Source organism: Myxocyprinus asiaticus, chromosome 41 (assembly GCF_019703515.2).
Source record: "Myxocyprinus asiaticus isolate MX2 ecotype Aquarium Trade chromosome 41, UBuf_Myxa_2, whole genome shotgun sequence".
In the NCBI taxonomy this organism is placed as follows: Eukaryota; Metazoa; Chordata; class Actinopteri; order Cypriniformes; family Catostomidae; genus Myxocyprinus; species Myxocyprinus asiaticus.
Window position 1 is genome coordinate 11511336 of NC_059384.1, and position 18907 is coordinate 11530242.

An 18907-nucleotide genomic window follows, 5' to 3' on the forward strand; every position below is an offset into this window, starting at 1 on the left:
AGACAGACAGAAAGAGGCTAAGACCAGCTAACATCCATCATTACTACAGCAGTAAAATACACTGTAGGGGTGGTGTTGGCCCACTTTTTTACAGACCCAAATTTCACTTTTTTAGTTTGTAAAATACAAAAATTGCCTGCCTTTACTAACAAAAAAGTACCATGGTATTGCCATGGTTTTTTTTTTTTTTCTGGACATTTACCATGGTAATACCAAGATATTTTTGGAAGTAATAAGTAAATACCAAGGTAAATGAATATGGTAATCAATCAGGACTATGGTATATATTAATGTAACATGGTATTACTATGGTATTCCTTGAAGTACCTTTAAGTGCCATGAAAATACTATGGTACATGAATAGGGTAATCATTCAGGACTATGCTATTTACAGTTTAAAAGTATTGTATATTAACCATTGTATCAACATCCAATAACACAGTACTGTGCAAAAGTTTTAGGCACTTGTGAAAAATGTTGCATTGTGAGGATGTCTTCAAAATTAATGCCATCAATATTTTTCATTTATCAATTAACATCATACAAAGTCCAGTAAACATAAAAAAAGCTACATCAATATTTCGTGTGACCACCTTTGCCTTTAAAACAGCACCAATTCTCCTAGATACACCTGGACTCAGTTTTTCTTGGCTGTTGGCAGATAGGATGTTCCAAGCTTCTTGGAGAATTCACCACAGTTCTTCTATCTATTTAGGCTGTCTCAATTGCTTCTGTCTCTTCATGTAATCCCAGACTGACACAATGTTCAGTGGGGGGGCTCTGTGGGTGCCATGCAATCCGTTGCAAGGCTCCCTTTTCTTCTATTCCATTCTATTTACAAAAGGAATGTTTGGGAGTGTAAAAATGTATATTTCCTATTGACACACTAAAGCTTAAGATATAAATAACCATCTTAAGACAGATGCTTTGGTAAAACATATTTTCTGCCTAAGACTTTTGCACAGTACTGTAAGTGTAACATAAGTGTACCACCACAGCCTTATTTGTAAGGTTTATGGCTATACAGTAATACAAAAAGCAAAAACACAGAGCTGCTTTTAGGACTGGACAGCAGTTTATTGGTTTCTAAAGTGCACTGCATGCAGCGGCAGCCAGAGAAAGTTCTGCCAGTTTCCACGTCTTTTCCTGGAATTTTTGGCCCTGACGAGGAATCAAGCTGATCCTTGCCAAAGCTGTTCTCCTCCTCCTCTTTTTCTACCACTAAAATTCAACATACATATCTTTGCAATGCCTCTGCCATGAGGGGTGTGCAGTGATATGTTTGACTTGACATTCTGAAGAGATAATCTCAAAAACAGACAACGGAAAAAAGAGATAGCAACTGCAATATTTACATGGCGCCCCATAGAAGTTTCCAGAAGGCCTTTGTAACACATTACCATCAAACATGAATAATAAATAAATGAATATTTTGTACTATAAAGACTGTCATGTTGGCACTTAATGCTGTGAGCTCAAGCTGAGAGAAGAGATCTGCAGGGGAGGATTGTGGGTAGGCACTATAACTTGTTACGGTGTCAAAAATAAAGACTAAATTCAAGAAACAGTTCAGCCAAAAATACATATTTTGTCAAATTCTGCCAGCGTATGGACTACTTGTATGATACTTTAAGGAACTTTTTGTAATTTTAGAGCTTGACTGCCCCAGTTCTCATGTAATTTCATTATATGGAAAAGAGCAGCCAATGACATTCTTCAAAAATCACCTTTTGTGTTCCACAGCAGAAAGAAAGTTATGTTAAGTAAATGATGACAGAATTGTCATTGTTTGGGGGTGAACTATTTCTTTAAATATGCTTTCCGCTTATAAACCGCACATTTGTGATTCACCTAAAGCAAGAGTAATTCATGCAATACTGTACAAATAGTTCCTAGCAAAGACGGCCATCTACAGTATCTGTCATATCGTCATGCTATATTTTGATTCTCACCTTTCTGGTAAGTGGCACTTCGATGGGTACGGGCACCACCTCTGCCAGCAGGCAGCCGTAAAAGGCAACCATAAAGGCAGCGGGGTCGTTGTTGGGAAACACAAGAGCCACCTGCTCGTGGAGTGATAAGAGAGGAAAGGTGTCAGATTTCAGACAAGAGTATATGCTAATCTGACAGGAACACACTTTTAAACCAAAGCATGTGACAGGAAACAACACTCTGTCATTAAAGGAATGTTCCAGGATCAAAACAAGTTAAGCTCTATGGACAGCATCTGTCACATTCTGTTAATTACTACAAAAAATTATTTTGTCTTGTAACTCAGTTTGTAGAGACAAACGAAAATTGTGTTTACAGTTAACTACTTACAATGGAAGTCTATGGGGCAAGCATTCCAGAGGGCTTAAGAGCTGATATGTGCAGCTTGTATTTTTGTTAAAGCACTTTTGTTAATCATTCTATACACAAATATGTTGTTTGAGCTGTATAAATAATCATTTTAGTGCTGGGATGAATTTCTGATTATGCATTACTAACATAAATTATTATAGGTGGATTTATCTCTATGTAAACTGATAAAACTTTATCTCTATGTCCCTTTCTGGTATCCTTGGTCATATAATGCAAAAGGTTAGTAAGTGATCACTCTATGTTAATGTTAGCGCATATAATGTTGTCGTTCAAACTAAGGATCTTATAATGTAATCCTTGCATTGTACTTCAGTTCCTAATAAAGTTACTGTTAAAATGGCAAGTAAGTATTTTATTTACTCTTTTATTTTAACTAATTATTTACCATTTCATTTACTAATTTTATAAACATCTGGTTACTAATTTTGGCAATGCTTTGCCCCTTAGACTTCCATTGTGTTACAGAGAGAGCTGTACATGTACATGTACTATAGATCGATTTTGTTGGCTGAAGGTTGTCAAACTCACCCGATCTCCTGGTCGGAGCATGGGTTCCTGTTTGGTGCCCAGTTTGTGGAGGATATTGTAGGCTACTTTGATGCTCCGAGACCAAAGTTTCCCTGTGTAGAATAAAGTATATACTAAATAACTGTCTTTAAAGAGCTAGTTCACCCAAAAATGAGTAACAGCTGTCAAATCTCGTTTGAATGTGTGCATCTTTAAATATGGCATCATGTGAAGACAGCCAAATGCCACTGGTTGTCACATTTCTAATAACCAATTGTAGAATATGTGATAAATCTCGTAACTGTTCATGGAATATTATGCAAAAGTATAAATGAAATTTGAGAGCTGTGGCAGAGAGAAGATTGTCAGTAAATAAGCAGTGTTGGGTTACTTAAAAATAGTAATCCACTACAAATTACTAATTATTTATCTAAAAATTGTAATCAGACTTCTTTACTAATTACTACATTGAAAAAAGTAATCACATTACTAATTACTCTGCTTTTAAGTTACTTTCTAAAATACTTTTCACTCAACAAATTCCAGATAATTTTCTTTCTTGTTCATACACTCAGCGCCTCACATTTCTCCTTCACAATGACTCGTTACGGGCCATAATTCATTTATTCTACATAAATAATATATTAGAAATTAGCATAACCCTACAATGTACTTAAAAGTAATTAAATTAATTGAAAGTAAGCAACTGTACTCTGATTAAAAGAATTTCAAATGTAATGCATTACACTACTTTTGACTAACAGTAATTAGATTACAGTAACTAATTATTTTGTCATTGGATTACACCCAACACTGATGAATAAGTTACATCTCATTCTGTTGCCCACACAAAGCTCTCATACGCCCTCAGAAGACTTTGGATAAAATGCATGGCACAAAGTGCATTTTTGTTATTTTTTAAACTGCCATCTTCTGTAATCATCGGAAGAAAGAAAGCCATATGGGTTTGGAACCACATGAGAGTAAGTAAATGATAACAGAATTTCTGCATTTTTGGGTGAGCTATTCTTATAACAAAGTGCTTATGTATTCACTAAAGTCAGAAAAGTAAAACCAAACAGCACAAGAACACTCCAGGAGGCTAAATAAAGGAGAAAATTGAACAGATTCCACACATCGAAGGGCAAGCAAAGAGAAAACTGGATTGAGACCAAATGACCAAAATTCTAAATGTCTTTTTTACTGACCCCTTTAAGCATCTGGATGAGTCACACATGGAGCGCGCTTCATTGAGTTTATTTATCTACTGTGTCCTGCTGAATTTTTGACCTGCCGTTATCAGGATTTAACTTACGGATATTAAACCCCACTGAGAGAAAAACGGTGTGCATGAAATATAAATCTCGCTGCATGCCACTGTTCTGTGTGAAGTTAATTACTCTTTTGATTTGGGTGAGGTTTTTAACGAGCTGAGAAGGAGCTTCATATTCCCCCGTGGGTTTTCGGTCACACAAACAGCCACTGCTATTTACTTTCACATGGTGTTCTGGAGGCCAGTAGAGGTATTGATCAGGGCTTTTGCTGTTCTGATGCGTCAACTGTGTGGGTGTGGGTGTGGGTGCGTGCGTGTGTGTGTGTGTGTGTAGGAGAAGAAATAATGGCACTAAGGAGACACCATTGGCTTGATGATCACTTCACTCTCTAGAAAAAGAAAGAAGGAAAATACCAACCACTACAGCAGAGGCATACACACATACGCACTGCAAACCCTTCTTCACACTCTCACCCGTGATGTTCAGCAGAATGGTTCCTCACTGAGAGAAATCAGCTGAGAGCGACTGGGACATCTCACTTATACACATCCACACACACATATTTTTTATTCTATTATGGTGAGGAGTTTCTATGGACTTCTACTGTTTTTATACTTGGCTAATGATATTTTCTATCCCTTACCCCTAAACCTAACCCTCACAGAAATCTTTTTGCATTTTTTGATTTTCATGAAGAAATTATTTAGTTTTCCTTAAGGGGACCATTGGCTGAAACAGATTGTAAGATAATGTAAGGTAAGATAATGTGTATTATTCTCTTACAGTATGTGTATGAAGGAGTATTATAAATTTCTGTAGGTAAGTATGGTTGTATTACCGTAGGTAAGGACGTAGAGTGGTTTGCCATTGGTGTCCATGGTGGTCAGGCAGGGTGCTTTGGGTGAAATGGTGCCCCAACGCTGCAGTGCAGCTTCCAGTGACGGTGGCCAGTTGGTGACCACCCCTAGAGGTTCCCCTCGAATGGTGACCATCTGTGCCCCCTCCGGCCGTGGCTGGTTGGGGTCAGGCTGCTGGACTGAACAGTCAAAGATAAAAGAGATAAAACATTACCATTATTACAGAGTCAAAGAAACTATGACTAGGGCCGTTTGTGTTAGTGTTGTAAAGTTTGATTCATTTTAGTGAATCGACTCATTCGGATGGTTCATCTAAATGAACTTGTTGTTTTTTCCACCAGTTCGTTTGCATCATCACTGAAAAGTGTTCCCAGGAGTTAATAGGAGCTGATTAATCCAATATATTTTTTATATTTATGTTACTTACATGTCACCCACCTCAGTTTTACTCCCAAAAAAGGCTCTTCCTTGTCGAGCAATTCACAAAGTAATTCGTAAAATGATTTGTTTGTGAAATCAGACATCATTAGTTTTTTCTACATTATAAGACAAGCTCAAATGCATCAAAGTGAAATTGTATTATTTTAATAAGGAGTTAAAAACATACCTTCTAGGAGCTCCTCAAAATCATCCACAAAGAACTCTCTGAGTGGAGGTCGTCTGGGCTGTTTTAGTGTGTTCACAAGTTGCTGGATTTTAGCTGAAACACGACTGCTAACAGGAACTCCTGAGGAGAACATATACCACATACTAATGTACAACAACACATGCATACCTCTAAAGACAAAACATATCTTTCATACTTGAGCTCTTTTTTACAAGGACCAAGGTACCCATCTACCTGAATGAGAAAACAAAGATTTTTACACACACAGACACACACACATGTTGGTGCGGCTATCCATATGAGGACTCTCCATAGACATAATGATTTTTATACTGTACGAACTATAGATTCTATCCCCTAACCCTAACCCTAACCCTACCCCTAAACCTAACCCTCACAAAAAACTTTCTACATTTTTACATTTTCAAAAAAACATTGTTTAGTATGTTTTTTAAGCGATTTGAACTATGGGAACACTAGAAATGTCCTCATAAACCACATTTATAGCATAATACCCTTGTATTTACCAGTTTGTAACCTAAAAAATGTCCTCATAAACCACCCAAACCTGCACACACACACACACACACACTACATGGGGACATACCACAGACTTCTATTGTTTTTATATAAAGCTTATTATAATTACAATAGACTAATCCAACCCATATCCTAAAAGAAAACATTTTGCATTTTAAGAATTTAAAGAGCACCTATTATAGTTTTTCAAATACTACCTTTCATGTAGTGTGCTATTTAGCTGTTTGTGAATGTAAAAAAGTCTGCAAAGTTTCAAAAATCAAAGTGCACGACAAATAGAGTTATTGACTCCCAAAAGAAAGAACCGATTCTGAACACCTGAAACGAGTCGTTAGTAATTCCAGACTTACTTTCTGTACTAACCTACGTAATTTGTTAACAAAAAACCCACCTCTGGTCTTCACTGGCTGCTCGCGAACAGCTTTGACCCGCCCTCAAACACTACACTAAGCGGTAGACCAATCACAACAGACTGGGACATCTGACCAATCAGAGCACAGTAAGCTCTCTGAAAGGAATTTACAATGAATCCTTTAGAACGGATCATTGAACGAGTCATTTGTGACACTGGGAAAAAAGGTAATGCTGCAATTTAAATTATGAGCAAATTAAAGTCTTGTTTGACCTTGGATGCATGTAAATCTATTGTATGAGACCTTTAAAATAAAATTAGGCACGTTTAAAAACCATAATAGGTGCTCTTTAAGAAGAAAAAACATTATTCCATTTATGTATGGATTGTTTTTTTCAAATGAGGACATCACAAAATGTCACTAAAACTGAAAAACTCCTGGGTTCAAAGAACTGGCCTTAAACAGATTAGCTGGCTGGCTGAATGTGCACAATGAAGAAGTTTCTTCTCCCTGCTGTTGTGTTTACATCCTTTTCCAAACTCTCAATTTTCATCTCACCCCTAACAAATCAATTTTACAGACATTATTTATTAATGCCTCTGACAGATGCTGTCAAATGCGGCCATCAGGGGTGTCCCCTGGAGATCAAATTAAAGCCTAATAATATAAAAGAGTGGGATCAATGCCTTCAAACACAGCTTCATCACAGAGGAGCCAACAGCACTGATATCAGCTCTTGTGGAGTGAGCTGTCTATCGCTAGTTATCGGAGTGAGCTAGCATCTGCTGTTATACACTGTACAATATACAACTTAGTCATGAATATGCACTGGACACATTACATGGGTCAGAATCTTGATAATACACATACACTCACTGAGCACTTTATTAGGAACACCTGTACACCTACTTATTCATGCGATTATCTAATCAGTCAATCGTGTGACAGTAATCCAATGCATAACATCATGCAGATACAGGTCAGGAGCTTCAGTTAATGTTCTCATCAACCATCAGAATGGGGAAAAATGTGATCTCATTGATTTTGACCGTGGCATGATTGTTGGTGCCAGACGGGCAGGTTTGAGTATTTTTGTAACTGCTGATCTCCTGGGATTTTCACGCACAACAGTCTCTTGAGTTTACTCAGAATGGTGCCAACAACAAAAAACATCCAGTGAGCAGCAGTTCTTCAAACAGAAATGCCTTGATGATGAGAGACGTCAGTGGAGACTGGCCAGAGTGGTTCGAGCTGACAGAAAGGCTACGGTAACTCGGATAACCACTCTGTACAATTGTAGTAAGCAGAATAGCATCTCAGAATGCAGAACATGTCAAACCTTTAGGCGGATGGGCTACAACAACAGAAGACCACGCTGGGCACTTTATTAGGACCATAGTGTTCCTAATAAAGTGCTCAGTAAGTGTATAAACTATAACATGAAGAAAGATAGACAGGTTATGCTTCTTTACAGTAATTAGGGAACTCAGAGTTACCCTCATGGCCCTAATTAGAGGGGTGTGACCTTGTGCTTAAAGAGCAGGGTGGTAAATGGAGGGTTATAGTTTAGAACCCTGCAAGGGGCTATCACCACATTATTAAAGTGATTAACCACAAATTGCTATATCTACACATTATTTAAAACATTAAAACAAGTGGTTTCATAAATTAAGTGATGTCATACATCCACTAAAAATAACCTTGATTTTAGTTTAAAAACTCATTGAAAAAATTTGCTCCAAAAATTAGTTCCGAGAAAAAGTCCAGCATCTTTTGTTTGCAGATGCCACTTGCTGTGATATTTTTTATCTAATGCAATGACATTCAGAGATTTTTAGTGTGACTTAACCTTGTGGGACCCTGCGTCCACATGTGTAGATGTTGTATTTTGGCTTCGCTATACGCAATACATAACTTAATGAATAAAAACTGACTGAATACTGTTCACAAGTCTCTAGAATGTCACTTAAAGGGTTCACTTCTGCCACACTGAGTCATGTAACACAACAGCATGTTGTGTCATGTGACTTCAACTCTAACATATCTGTGGGTCATTTAGCAACATTTTATTATACATTTTGTTATGTTTAATTTTTATTTCATTGTGCAATACGTCATGGTTACTGGTGTAACCTCCGTTCCCTGATGGAGGGAACGAGACGTTGTGTCGATGTAGTGACACTAGGGGTCACTCTTGGGAGCCCGAGACACCTCTGGTCTTTGATAAAAGGCCAATGAAAATTGGTGAGTGGTATTTGCATGCCACTCCCCCGGACATACGGGTATAAAAGGAGCTGGTATGCAACCACTCATTCAGGTTTTATGCTGAGGAGCCGATATAAGGTCTGGCCATTTCAGCGTTGTGGCAGGAGGGACACCACGTCTCGTTCCCTCCATCAGGGAACGGAGGTTACACCAGTAACCATGATGTTCCCTATCTGTCACTCACTCGAAGTTGTGTCGATATAGTGACACTAGGGGTCCCTATACGAAATGCCACAAGGCTGAACTGTGTTACGTTAACTGGCGGTGTGTGGTGGGAAGACTTGCTGTGTGCCTCATAGCCAGCACACCAGGTCAACACGTAACCTCCCCCAACATAGTTATGAGTGTCGAACGGTTGTAGAACCTTGCAAAGGTGTTGGGTGTTGCCCAGCCCGCTGCTCTGCAAATGTCTGTTAGAGAGGCACCTCTGGGCAGGGCCCAGGAAGCCGCTACACCTCGGGTAGAATGGGCTCGTAGCCCTACCGGGGGCGGCATGTTTTGGGCGAGATATGCCATAGTTATGGCGTCAACGAGCCAGTGGGCGATCCTCTGCTTGGAGACAGCGCTTCCTTTCCGCTGTGCACCAAAGTAGACAAAGAGCTGCTCAGAGACTCTAAAGCTCTGCATGCGATCCAAATAGATGCGTAAAGCGTGCAACGACAGGGCTGGGTCTGCCTCCTCCTGGGGCAGCGCTTGCAGGTTCACCAGCTGGTCCCTAAAAGGGGTGGTGGGAACCTTGGGCACATAGCCCAGTCGGGGTCTCAGGATCACACGAGAGTAACCCGGACCGAACTCAAGGTACGTTTCGCTGACAGAGAACGCTTGCAGATCACCCACCCTCTTGATGGAAGTGAGCGCAGTCAGGAGGGCAGTCTTCAAGGAGAGTGCCTTAAGCTCGGCTGACTGCAAAGGCTCAAAGGGGGCTCTCTGTAGACCCTGAAGAACTACAGAGAGATCCCATGAGGGAACGAGGCGCGGTCTGGAGGGATTCAGCCTCCTGGCGCCTCTTAGGAACCTGATGATCAGGTCATGCTTCCCTAAGGACTTACCGTCAACTGCGTCGTGGTGTGCTGCTATGGCGGCAACGTACACCTTCAAGGTTGAGGGGGACAGCCTCCCTTCCAACCTCTCCTGCAGGAAGGAAAGCACTGATCCGACTGTGCATCTCTGGGGGTCTTCGCGTCGGAAAGAACACCACTTAGCGAATAGACGCCACTTAAAGGCATACAGGCACCTCGTAGAGGGGTGGTAGACCGCTTAGGTCTTCCGCGTCCCATCCAGGGACCAGACATGGAGATTCCAGAGGTCTGGGCGCGGGTGCCAGAGGGTGCCCCGTCCCTGAGAAAGAAGGTCCTTCCTCAGGGGAATTCACCAGGGGGGAGCTGTCGTGAGGAGCGTGAGGTCCGAGAACCACGACTGGGTGGGCCAGAAGGGTGCTACCTGGACGACCTGCTCCTCTTCCTCCCTGACCTTGCACAGGGTCTGTGCAAGCAGGCTCACTGGGGGAAACGCATATTTGCGTAGGCCAGGGGGCCAGCTGTGTGCCAGCACGTCTATGCCGAGGGGAGCCTCAGTGAGGGCGTACCAGAGCGGGCAGTGGGAGGATTCTTGGGAGGCGAACAGGTCCACCTGTGCCCGTCCGAATCGACTCCAAACCAGCTGGACCACCTGATGGTGGAGTCTCCACTCTCCCCTGAGGGAAACCTGCCGTCCGCTGTAGTGTTGAGGTTGCCCGGGATGTGAGTGGCTCGCAGCGACTTGAAGTGCTGCTGACTCCGGAGGAGGAGACGGCGGGTGAGCTGTGACATACAGCGAGAGCGCAGACCACCTTGGCAGTTGACATATGCTACCGCTGCCGTGCTGTCCATCCGAACTAACACGTGCTTGCCCTGGATCAACGGCCGGAACCTCCGCAGGGCGAGCAGAATTGCCAATAACTCGAGGCAGTTGATGTGCCAATGCAGTCGTGGGCCTGTCCAGAGGCCGGCAGCTGTGTGCCCGTTGCAAACAGTGCCCCAGCCCGTTCTGGAGGCATCTGTCGTGACCACGACGCGCCTGGAGACCAGTTCTAGAGGAACACCTGCTTGTAGAAACGAGAGGTCGGTCCAAGGGCTGAAAAGACGGTGACATACCGACGTAATGGCCACGCGGTGTGTCCCGTGGTGCCATGCCCGTCTCGGGACTCGAGTCTGGAGCCAGTGCTGAAGCGGCCTCATATGCATCAACCCGAGTGGGGTGGCCACCGCCGAGGACGCCATATGCCCCAGGAGCCTCTGAAAAAGTTTCAGTGGAACCGCTGTTCCCTGTTTGAACGCCATCAAACAGGCCAGCACCGACCCAAGCGCGCCGTCAAGGAGACTGAGTCCAACTCCAAACCGAGAAAGAGATGCTCTGAACCAGGAGGAGCTTGCTCTTTTCCCAGTTGACCTGAAGCCCTAGTCAGCTGAGGTGTAAGAGCACCAAGTACCTGTGTGCGCACAACACATCTCGAGAGTGAGCTAGGATTAGCCAGTCGTCGAGATAGTTGAGAATGCAAATGCCCACCTCCCTTAACGGGGCAAGGGCAGCCTATGCGATCTTCGTAAAGACGCGAGGAGACAGGGACAGGCCGAAAGGGAGGACTTTGTACTGATACGCCTGACCCTCGAACGCGAACCTCAGGAAGGGTCTGTGTCAAGGAAGGATCGAGACGTGAAAGTATGCATCCTTCAGGTCTACCGCCGCGAACCAATCTTGATGCCGGACTCTCGCCAGAATGCGTTTTTGCGTCAGCATCTTGAACGGGAGTCTGTGTAAAGCCCGGTTCAGTACTCGCAGGTCCAAGATTGGCCGCAACCCACCGCCTTTTTTTGGTACGATGAAGTAGGGGCTGTGAAACCCTTTCTTCATCTCGGCTGGAGGGACAGGTTCTATCGCATCCTTCTGTAGGAGGGTAGCGATCTCCGAGCGCAGGGTGGCGTCGTTTTCGCCCTTGACCAAGGGGACAACGTCGTCGGACATACCGGCAGGGGTGGAGCGTGAAGTGCCACAGCACGTTGTGGCCGTGCTGAGTCTAGGGACATCGAAGCACTTACCTGGCTCCTTGTGACCACCCCTGGAACAGCCTGGGACGGGGGAGGAAGAGGCCTGTCCTCATAACCCGTGGAGGCTGCCACATCGGGGGCGGCTGTGTGCCACAGCTGGATGCTCAGGGGCGGAAAGGGCACCACTGGAGCGCCAATCCTGGGATGGAGTGGTCTTCCTACCAGCTCCACGTGAGTGGGTTCCCTTGTCCCTGGGTTGCCCGTCTCAGGGGCGCTTCGAGGACCTCCGTGGGTTCTTCGGCGCCGGCTTTGAGACGGGTGGCGTTGGCTTCCTGCGGTGGGCTCCATGCCGGGGCCAGGCCGAAGGGGCAGGCTGCGGCGGAGCCGGTGCAGTCACCACAGGGGGACGCCCTTGGCAACGAGCAGACGGGGTGCGGGATCTTGAGCGGGGGAACTGCGGAGAAGGTGCCTCCCACGACTTCGTCAGCTCCTCATGCACTTCCGGGAAGAATGGCACTGGAGCGGGGCGCAGCTGCTTTGAGCGGTGCCGCGTGCCCAGAAACCAATCATCAAGCTGTGAGCTTTCAGGGGAGAGTGGAGGGTTCCACTCTAACCCGACGCTCGCGGCCACCCGGGAAATCATGTCCGTCATTTCGGCATCGGCCTGTGACTGGGCGATCGTCCACGAAGGGGGAAGCCCAGCTGAGGCTTCTGCGTCTGACTGTACAAGCCCGCTCTCCGATGCTGCGCTCGAGAGCTCATCATCTTCGTGAGCTCCGAACAAGAAGCCAGACTCGCCGGCGAACTCATCCGGAAGCCCGATTGGGGTAGACGAGCGTGCTGGGGAATGGGAGGTCTGCAGAGGGATACCCGGCGGAGACGATCCCATTGGGGTCCCCAAATCGCCCCCAGTGCTAGCCGCGCTGGCCTCATACCGTAGGTAGAAGGACCAAGGCGGGGAGCCGCTGGGGTGGCTTGCTTTCTTACTAAAGCAAGCCACGACTGCAACGTTGCCATGGTCATGTTCTCGCAGTGAGAACATGAACCATTCACAAACGCTGCTTCCGTGTGGGTCGCGCCCAGACACGAAAGACAGCGATCATGACCATCCAAAGTTGAAAGATAACGACCGCAACCAGGAAACACACACAATCTGAAAGGCATCTTTAAAAAGACGCATCTTTAGAAAGATGTTCCGTGTGTGCGCTCTTTTAGAGAAATATATACTCTTTTAGAGGGGAAAAATGTTCTTTCAGAAAATATACTCTCTAGTTTTTCTGCCGAAGCGCCCAGGGGCATTCTCTGCAGTGCACCCGCGCAGAGGAGGGAGAAGCCGCTGAAATGCGCCGTCAGATCCAGCAGAGGTGAATGAACAGTGATATTCAGCTCAATGAGCATGACCGTTTGGCTCCGAAGAGAAAATCTGAATGAGTGGTTGCATACCAGCTCCTTTTATACCCGTATGTCCGGGGGAGTGGCATGCAAATACCACTCGCCAATTTTCATTTGCCTTTTATCAAAGACCAGAGGTGTCTCGGGCTCCCAAGTGTGACCCCTAGTGTCACTACATCGACACAACGTCAAGTGAGTGACAGATAGGGAACGATTCTATTCATTAACATTAATTAATGCATTCCTATATATTTACTCTGCATTTTCACATTGAGAATAAATGTGTTCATCCAAAAGCTGAAAAATCTTGCTTTCAGATGCTTTATATGGAGTTAGCAAGAAAATAAGGTGCATTTCAAACTGTTGTGAGACCAGTGAAAACAGACAGCACACTGTAGGTTAAGTCATTCACTAAATACGGAGCAAGGGAGCATCCTATAGCTTTCTATGCAGCTAAAGTTCAGTTTCAGGCTGCAGATGATGTTTGGACCACTCAACATGTTTGGCAGACATGGGACAATGGTAAAAAGTACATAGATTCAGACTTTTATAATACTACATTTTACTTTAACGTGGTTGGCAGGGATTGGATGATGCTGGACATTATTTTGAATAAGAATTATTTATTCAGCTTTACAGAAAACCTGCTGTAATATCTGAAACGTCTCAAACACATGAATAACAAACACTCCTGGAAACATAATAAACAATTTGAAAAAATCTATAGCTTAGTGTTATTTAAAAATTTCACTACGTTGTCTCGCTGTCCACATATGTGGACATACATTTTTAGGAAAACAATTTGCTCTAGGAAATAAAAGAAAAAAGTTTTTTGCTTGTTTATTAGGTGCTACTAGATACAAATCATAAAAGGAAATGGAAAATACACACAGAACTCGCACAGGGGTCTCAGGAGGTTAAGTGTCCAAATACTTTTTGGGGCCACAGTAACATCCTGTATACTTCTATTGTTTTATTTAGAGGTAAGTGTAATTATTATAGACTATCCCCAACCTTAAAAATGGCATTTTTATAATATTTTTTTTTTTTTTTTTTTAAATAAAATAAAAAAATTCACATATTTATGAATCATTTTAACATTTGAGGACATTCCCAAAGGAAAGTTTTGTCAGATTTAGGCCACGTCCACATTCATTTGAAAATACATTAATTTCCCTACGTTTATGCCTCATCCACACTAGAACAGAGTTTTCCTCCAAAAAACTGAAAACGGGAGTGCTTCAAAAAAGCTCTCCATTACCGCATACTTTGAAAAACAATGACATTACGAAACTGTAAACAGAGCTTTCAAATTTAAACGGATTAGTGTGGACATGCCTTAGCTAACTTCAGGGGATGTTTCTGAAACAACAACACATTGTTCTGTGTCCTTACCATCTCCAGTCTCCATGAGTTCAGCGTTGCCATATTTGGGCGTGGTTCTGGGCACGGTGGACACCTGTGGCCTCTCCATCTGAGCAGAATGTTCAGAGGTGTAGGTGGTGACGTCTGGAGGGGCCGAATGATTCTCTGGGTTTGGGAAGACGAGGAGGAGCAAAACACAGGATAAGAGGAGGTTCATCCCTGCTGGTACATGGTAGCTGGTTTATTGTTGGTCCAAGATAACTAGCTACTTATTAGCTTGGACCAGCTAATGACCAATTTGGACCAGCTACCATGTTCCAAAACACAGCTAGAAGCTTAAGATGGATTTTGTGGTTGGGATTTCAGCCCTACCTGGCTTTGACAAAGAGCCCTGACACACTTGGCACATCGTCTACAATTTAAAACAGAAAAAGGCGGGAGGAGACAGACAGGAAGTGATTTTGTGGAAAACATGCACATGACTCAGAGAGACGGACGGAACCCAAAGACACAGAGGAGCATTTTCATCCTCTCCTTAATTACAGTTCCTTTTACTTCCAGTCTGTGAGTCCGCTGGGCTTATCTCTCGCTGTTTCTCCTCCCTCTCCGATCATAAATTCTCAGCTGTCTGTGGCCTCTTTCTCATTCTCCTCAGCTCAGCCTGCATTAACGTCGCTCCTGAAATGTCTCTTTCACATTCGGTGCCCTTGGCCGCCACATAGTACCGTTATGATATCCCTATGAAGCTCATAGTGTCTAGCATTGGGTAAATACATGTCAACATTGACCACATTGAAAATCTCATTTAAAGCTGGAAATAAACAAAGATTTAGGATTTTGAAAAATGTAAAACCTTAAAAATATTTAATATTTTTAGGTCACTAATCAAATAAGCAAATTTGTGAAATTCAAGTTAATTATTGCAGTGTTGTAGTACTTTCATGGTCTTGGTCTTGTCATGGACTCGTGAGCAATTTGACTCGGTCTTGACTAAACTTGAACAAGTGTGGACTCGGACTTAACCCCGAGTCCAGTCGAGTCGCTTTTCAAATCTTGACGTTTGTCCCGTATTTCAATCTGCTGAGTACAATCAGAACTAGTGAAGCCCAGTTCACAAATAAATCAATCTACTGAGTCGGTTCTTTTTAGCAAATTGGCCAACCATGTTAGCAAAAAGGTCTGAATCGATTGGCTATTCAGTCTGATTTGTTTGTTGGATAAAGTGGATATTTACCTACAGTCAACAAAAGACTGCTTTTTTGAGAGGTAACTTTGAGAAACTTCCATTTGTGCTATGTCTTGTTAATAAGGAGCTTTTCACACCAAACGCATTGTTGCATCCACCCATGCTGTTTTTCAGTTGTTTTTCTATGTAAACATGCAAAACTTTGACTGTTGCATTACGTATCACTTAGTGTTTTGCGTCTCGTGCAGCAATTTTTTTTAAAGTTCTTTTGTCAAGTTAAAAAGAACATCAACTGTTAAAAACGTGTCTCAAGACACCTGTGTTATACTGTTTTCCATGATAGCACATGTAAAACACCCAGATGTCCATTTGATGTGTGTGTTTACATCTGGAAGACGTCTATTTTACATTGTTTGCTCATCTGCAATACATCTATAAGACGTATGTCAATAAGTATGTCTCGGATTTCAGTAAGACATTCCGCAAATGAGACGTTTATGATTTAGAATGATTGTAAAGCTGATCTTTTTAAGATGTTTAGCAGATGTTAGATGCTTTCTAGATGAAAAGATCTAAAACAGACATCTCGGAGACATACGTGTGCTATCTGAGTTTGTTGCACCTCATTGGTCTGAACGGCCTCTAGTCTTTTAGAAATGCTTTATCCATTAGTTATATGAATGCTACACATGTAAGAAAATGTAAAAATAATGTCATCAGAATTGAATGGATTCAGAAAAAAAAACAAAAAACTTTTTCTGTGCGTACCCTGAAATGAAATCTTGCAGGCAAAAGCAAACAGAAATGCTTACCTGACTTACAATGAATGAAATATAGTAGTTCAATTGAGGAAGATGGTAACAAATTGAATGTAAATGTTTATACCACTTTCATATTTAAACACTGTCATATTTAAAACATTATTGTTTGGTTTTTATGCCCATTTTATTTATTGTACAGTTATACTGTTTTTTGTAAAGCAGAAATGTAAAATGTTAAAATAATAAAGTTGGTTTGTTTGATATATGCACCTATAGGTCTTTAAACTATTTAATACATTCATAAAAAACTCTTGTCTTAGACTCAGCCTTTACTGGTCTCGGTTTTGACTCGGACTTGGCCCTCTCCAGTCTTGGTCTTGACTCATCCTCGACCCTCTTCTGGTCTCGGTCTTGACTCCAACTCAACCTACTCTGGTCTCAGACTGGACTTGGACTCGGATGAGCTGGTCTCGACTACAACACTGAATTATTGGATTCAACATTTCACTCAAATTTTTTAGGCTGATAATACAGTTTGTAATGAAAAAACTGTTTAAATCAGAAAAATACAAAATAGAAGCATTTTCACAAGAGGACTCAGACTTGAGGACCCCACTGTATTTTTCATTATTGTTGCAAATGGCAAATGCCAGGGGATGAGTCTTTCTCTAAAAGCTCATAAAGTGTCACAAATTTCCTTCCATTACATTCTGTGCTCCAAGCGAGCCGGTCGGAGAGAAATAACTGCCTGTGTGTCATTTGCGATGCGAAGAAAGGGGAGAATGCCAATGAGGCAGCTCTATTTCTCCTACTCCGTAAAACACCCGAAACAGCCCTAATAGAAATGTCCACTATTATCAAGGACAACAGAGTCAGAGGCATTCAGCTGCTTAGCCTTAGTTCAACGTAGATGGTTTTCAATGTAATAAAACTTTACGCTGCCAGAGTCCTTTCCTGACTGATATGATAAATTAATATCAAAACTAGGTGGTGTATTTCTGTGCAGTACTTAATATAGCAGAGACACACAGTTCATTTATAGCAGCAATTCACCATAAATCATTCAGAGTTGAGTCATTTTGAGTCTGACTGACTTCACATAGATCATAAATAAATAAATAAATAAATATGTATAAATATAAAGAGAAGCATTAATCATATATCTGGGAGAGAGAAGTCAAGCCATCACTAGTTATGTGTGAGAGGGAGGATGCCTCCTGTCTGAGAGAAATTGTGCCAAGCACAGGAGGGGATTGTGATGGAGGACATGACTAAGGGAGGGCACAACCCCCTGGGCTGGACTTCCACCCACCATAAGCACTACCTCCTTGTCTCAACGCCTTGTGTTCTGCCTTGCCTCCTGCCTTCTTGCCTGGTCTCCTGCCTCACTGGCCGCCATAACATCTGGTATTAAGATGCAGTTTGGGTAGGGCTGTAAATCGCTAATTTAAAAAAAAAAAAAATTCAAATTCATTCCATGATGCGCCGATTAAATGAGCGAATTAATCAAAAATCAATATTTACTGAGAAAGGCCCACAAATAAAGATTTTTTAACGTTTAAATCATTTAAATGTAAATAATTATAAATATAATAATATAAAAGAAATATTATAATGCAAATAATTCTAATACATTACACCATTTACAAATGTTGTGGCAGCTGACAAATACAGCATTTAGACAATACAGAAAGTGTCTTTAAAAGTCAAAATATTGTTTGTTTTATTTCCATTTCAGCGAACATAACCCCATTATTGGCCTAATTCCGTCTGCGCTATTTTTAATTGTTGGTTTATGTACTCATGCGTCAGACAGACACTTTTGGAGCATCTCACTTTGGTTGTGTTGCATCTAAGCGTCTCTATTCATAAGCGCTGTGTTTTTAGGATACTGTCTCAAGTTAAACAAAGTTTGAAACTTTGAAAAATGAGCCTCGAGATCCCTGAATTCTGTTGTGATCCTTTCAGCTGTCTTTCATCATCTGTGGAAGGCTGTGCTGCCTGCTTTCGTTAGTTTGACGAGGCGTGTTGCCTGTACAGCTGGAGCTTTGACTGCCCCCTACTGCCACATATTCGTAAAAACATCAATGTGGTGAATCAAGCTTGAATTACTCCGTTGACAAGAACATCCCTTATTACAGAATTTACGTACAGGTCAAATGAATGTTTAATTGCTTTAGTTTTTTAATGTGTTATTTTCAAATAATTAATCGTATCAAAGTAATGCGTTAAATCAACAGCCCTAGTTTTGGTTGGTCCATTTGAAAGGGGACGACACTAAAGACAGGGTGTAAACAGTGAACAACATTTTTTATGTTTTTTATACTTCAACCTTATTTGAAAGTGGTCGTAAATGCATGCAACCACATTGTTTGTAGTGTAAATGGTCATCCGTTTGAATGCGATCGAACAG

General features: G+C 42.3%; 1 protein-coding gene across 11 annotated transcripts in view; it reads right to left on the reverse strand.

Moving 5' to 3' along the window:
* The window catches only part of LOC127431602 (disco-interacting protein 2 homolog C-like), a 150708-nt gene that overhangs the window by 38472 nt on the left and 93329 nt on the right, over window positions 1-18907 (reverse strand). For all 11 annotated transcript variants that reach the window (XM_051682087.1, XM_051682086.1, XM_051682085.1 and 8 more), the window contains 5 exons: window positions 14578-14712; window positions 5610-5729; window positions 4984-5181; window positions 2893-2984; window positions 1953-2063 (listed from right to left, as the gene is read on the reverse strand). In XM_051682087.1, the coding sequence (XP_051538047.1) occupies window positions 1953-2063; window positions 2893-2984; window positions 4984-5181; window positions 5610-5729; window positions 14578-14712 (656 nt within the window). The remainder of the gene's footprint in view (window positions 1-1952; window positions 2064-2892; window positions 2985-4983; window positions 5182-5609; window positions 5730-14577; window positions 14713-18907) is intronic.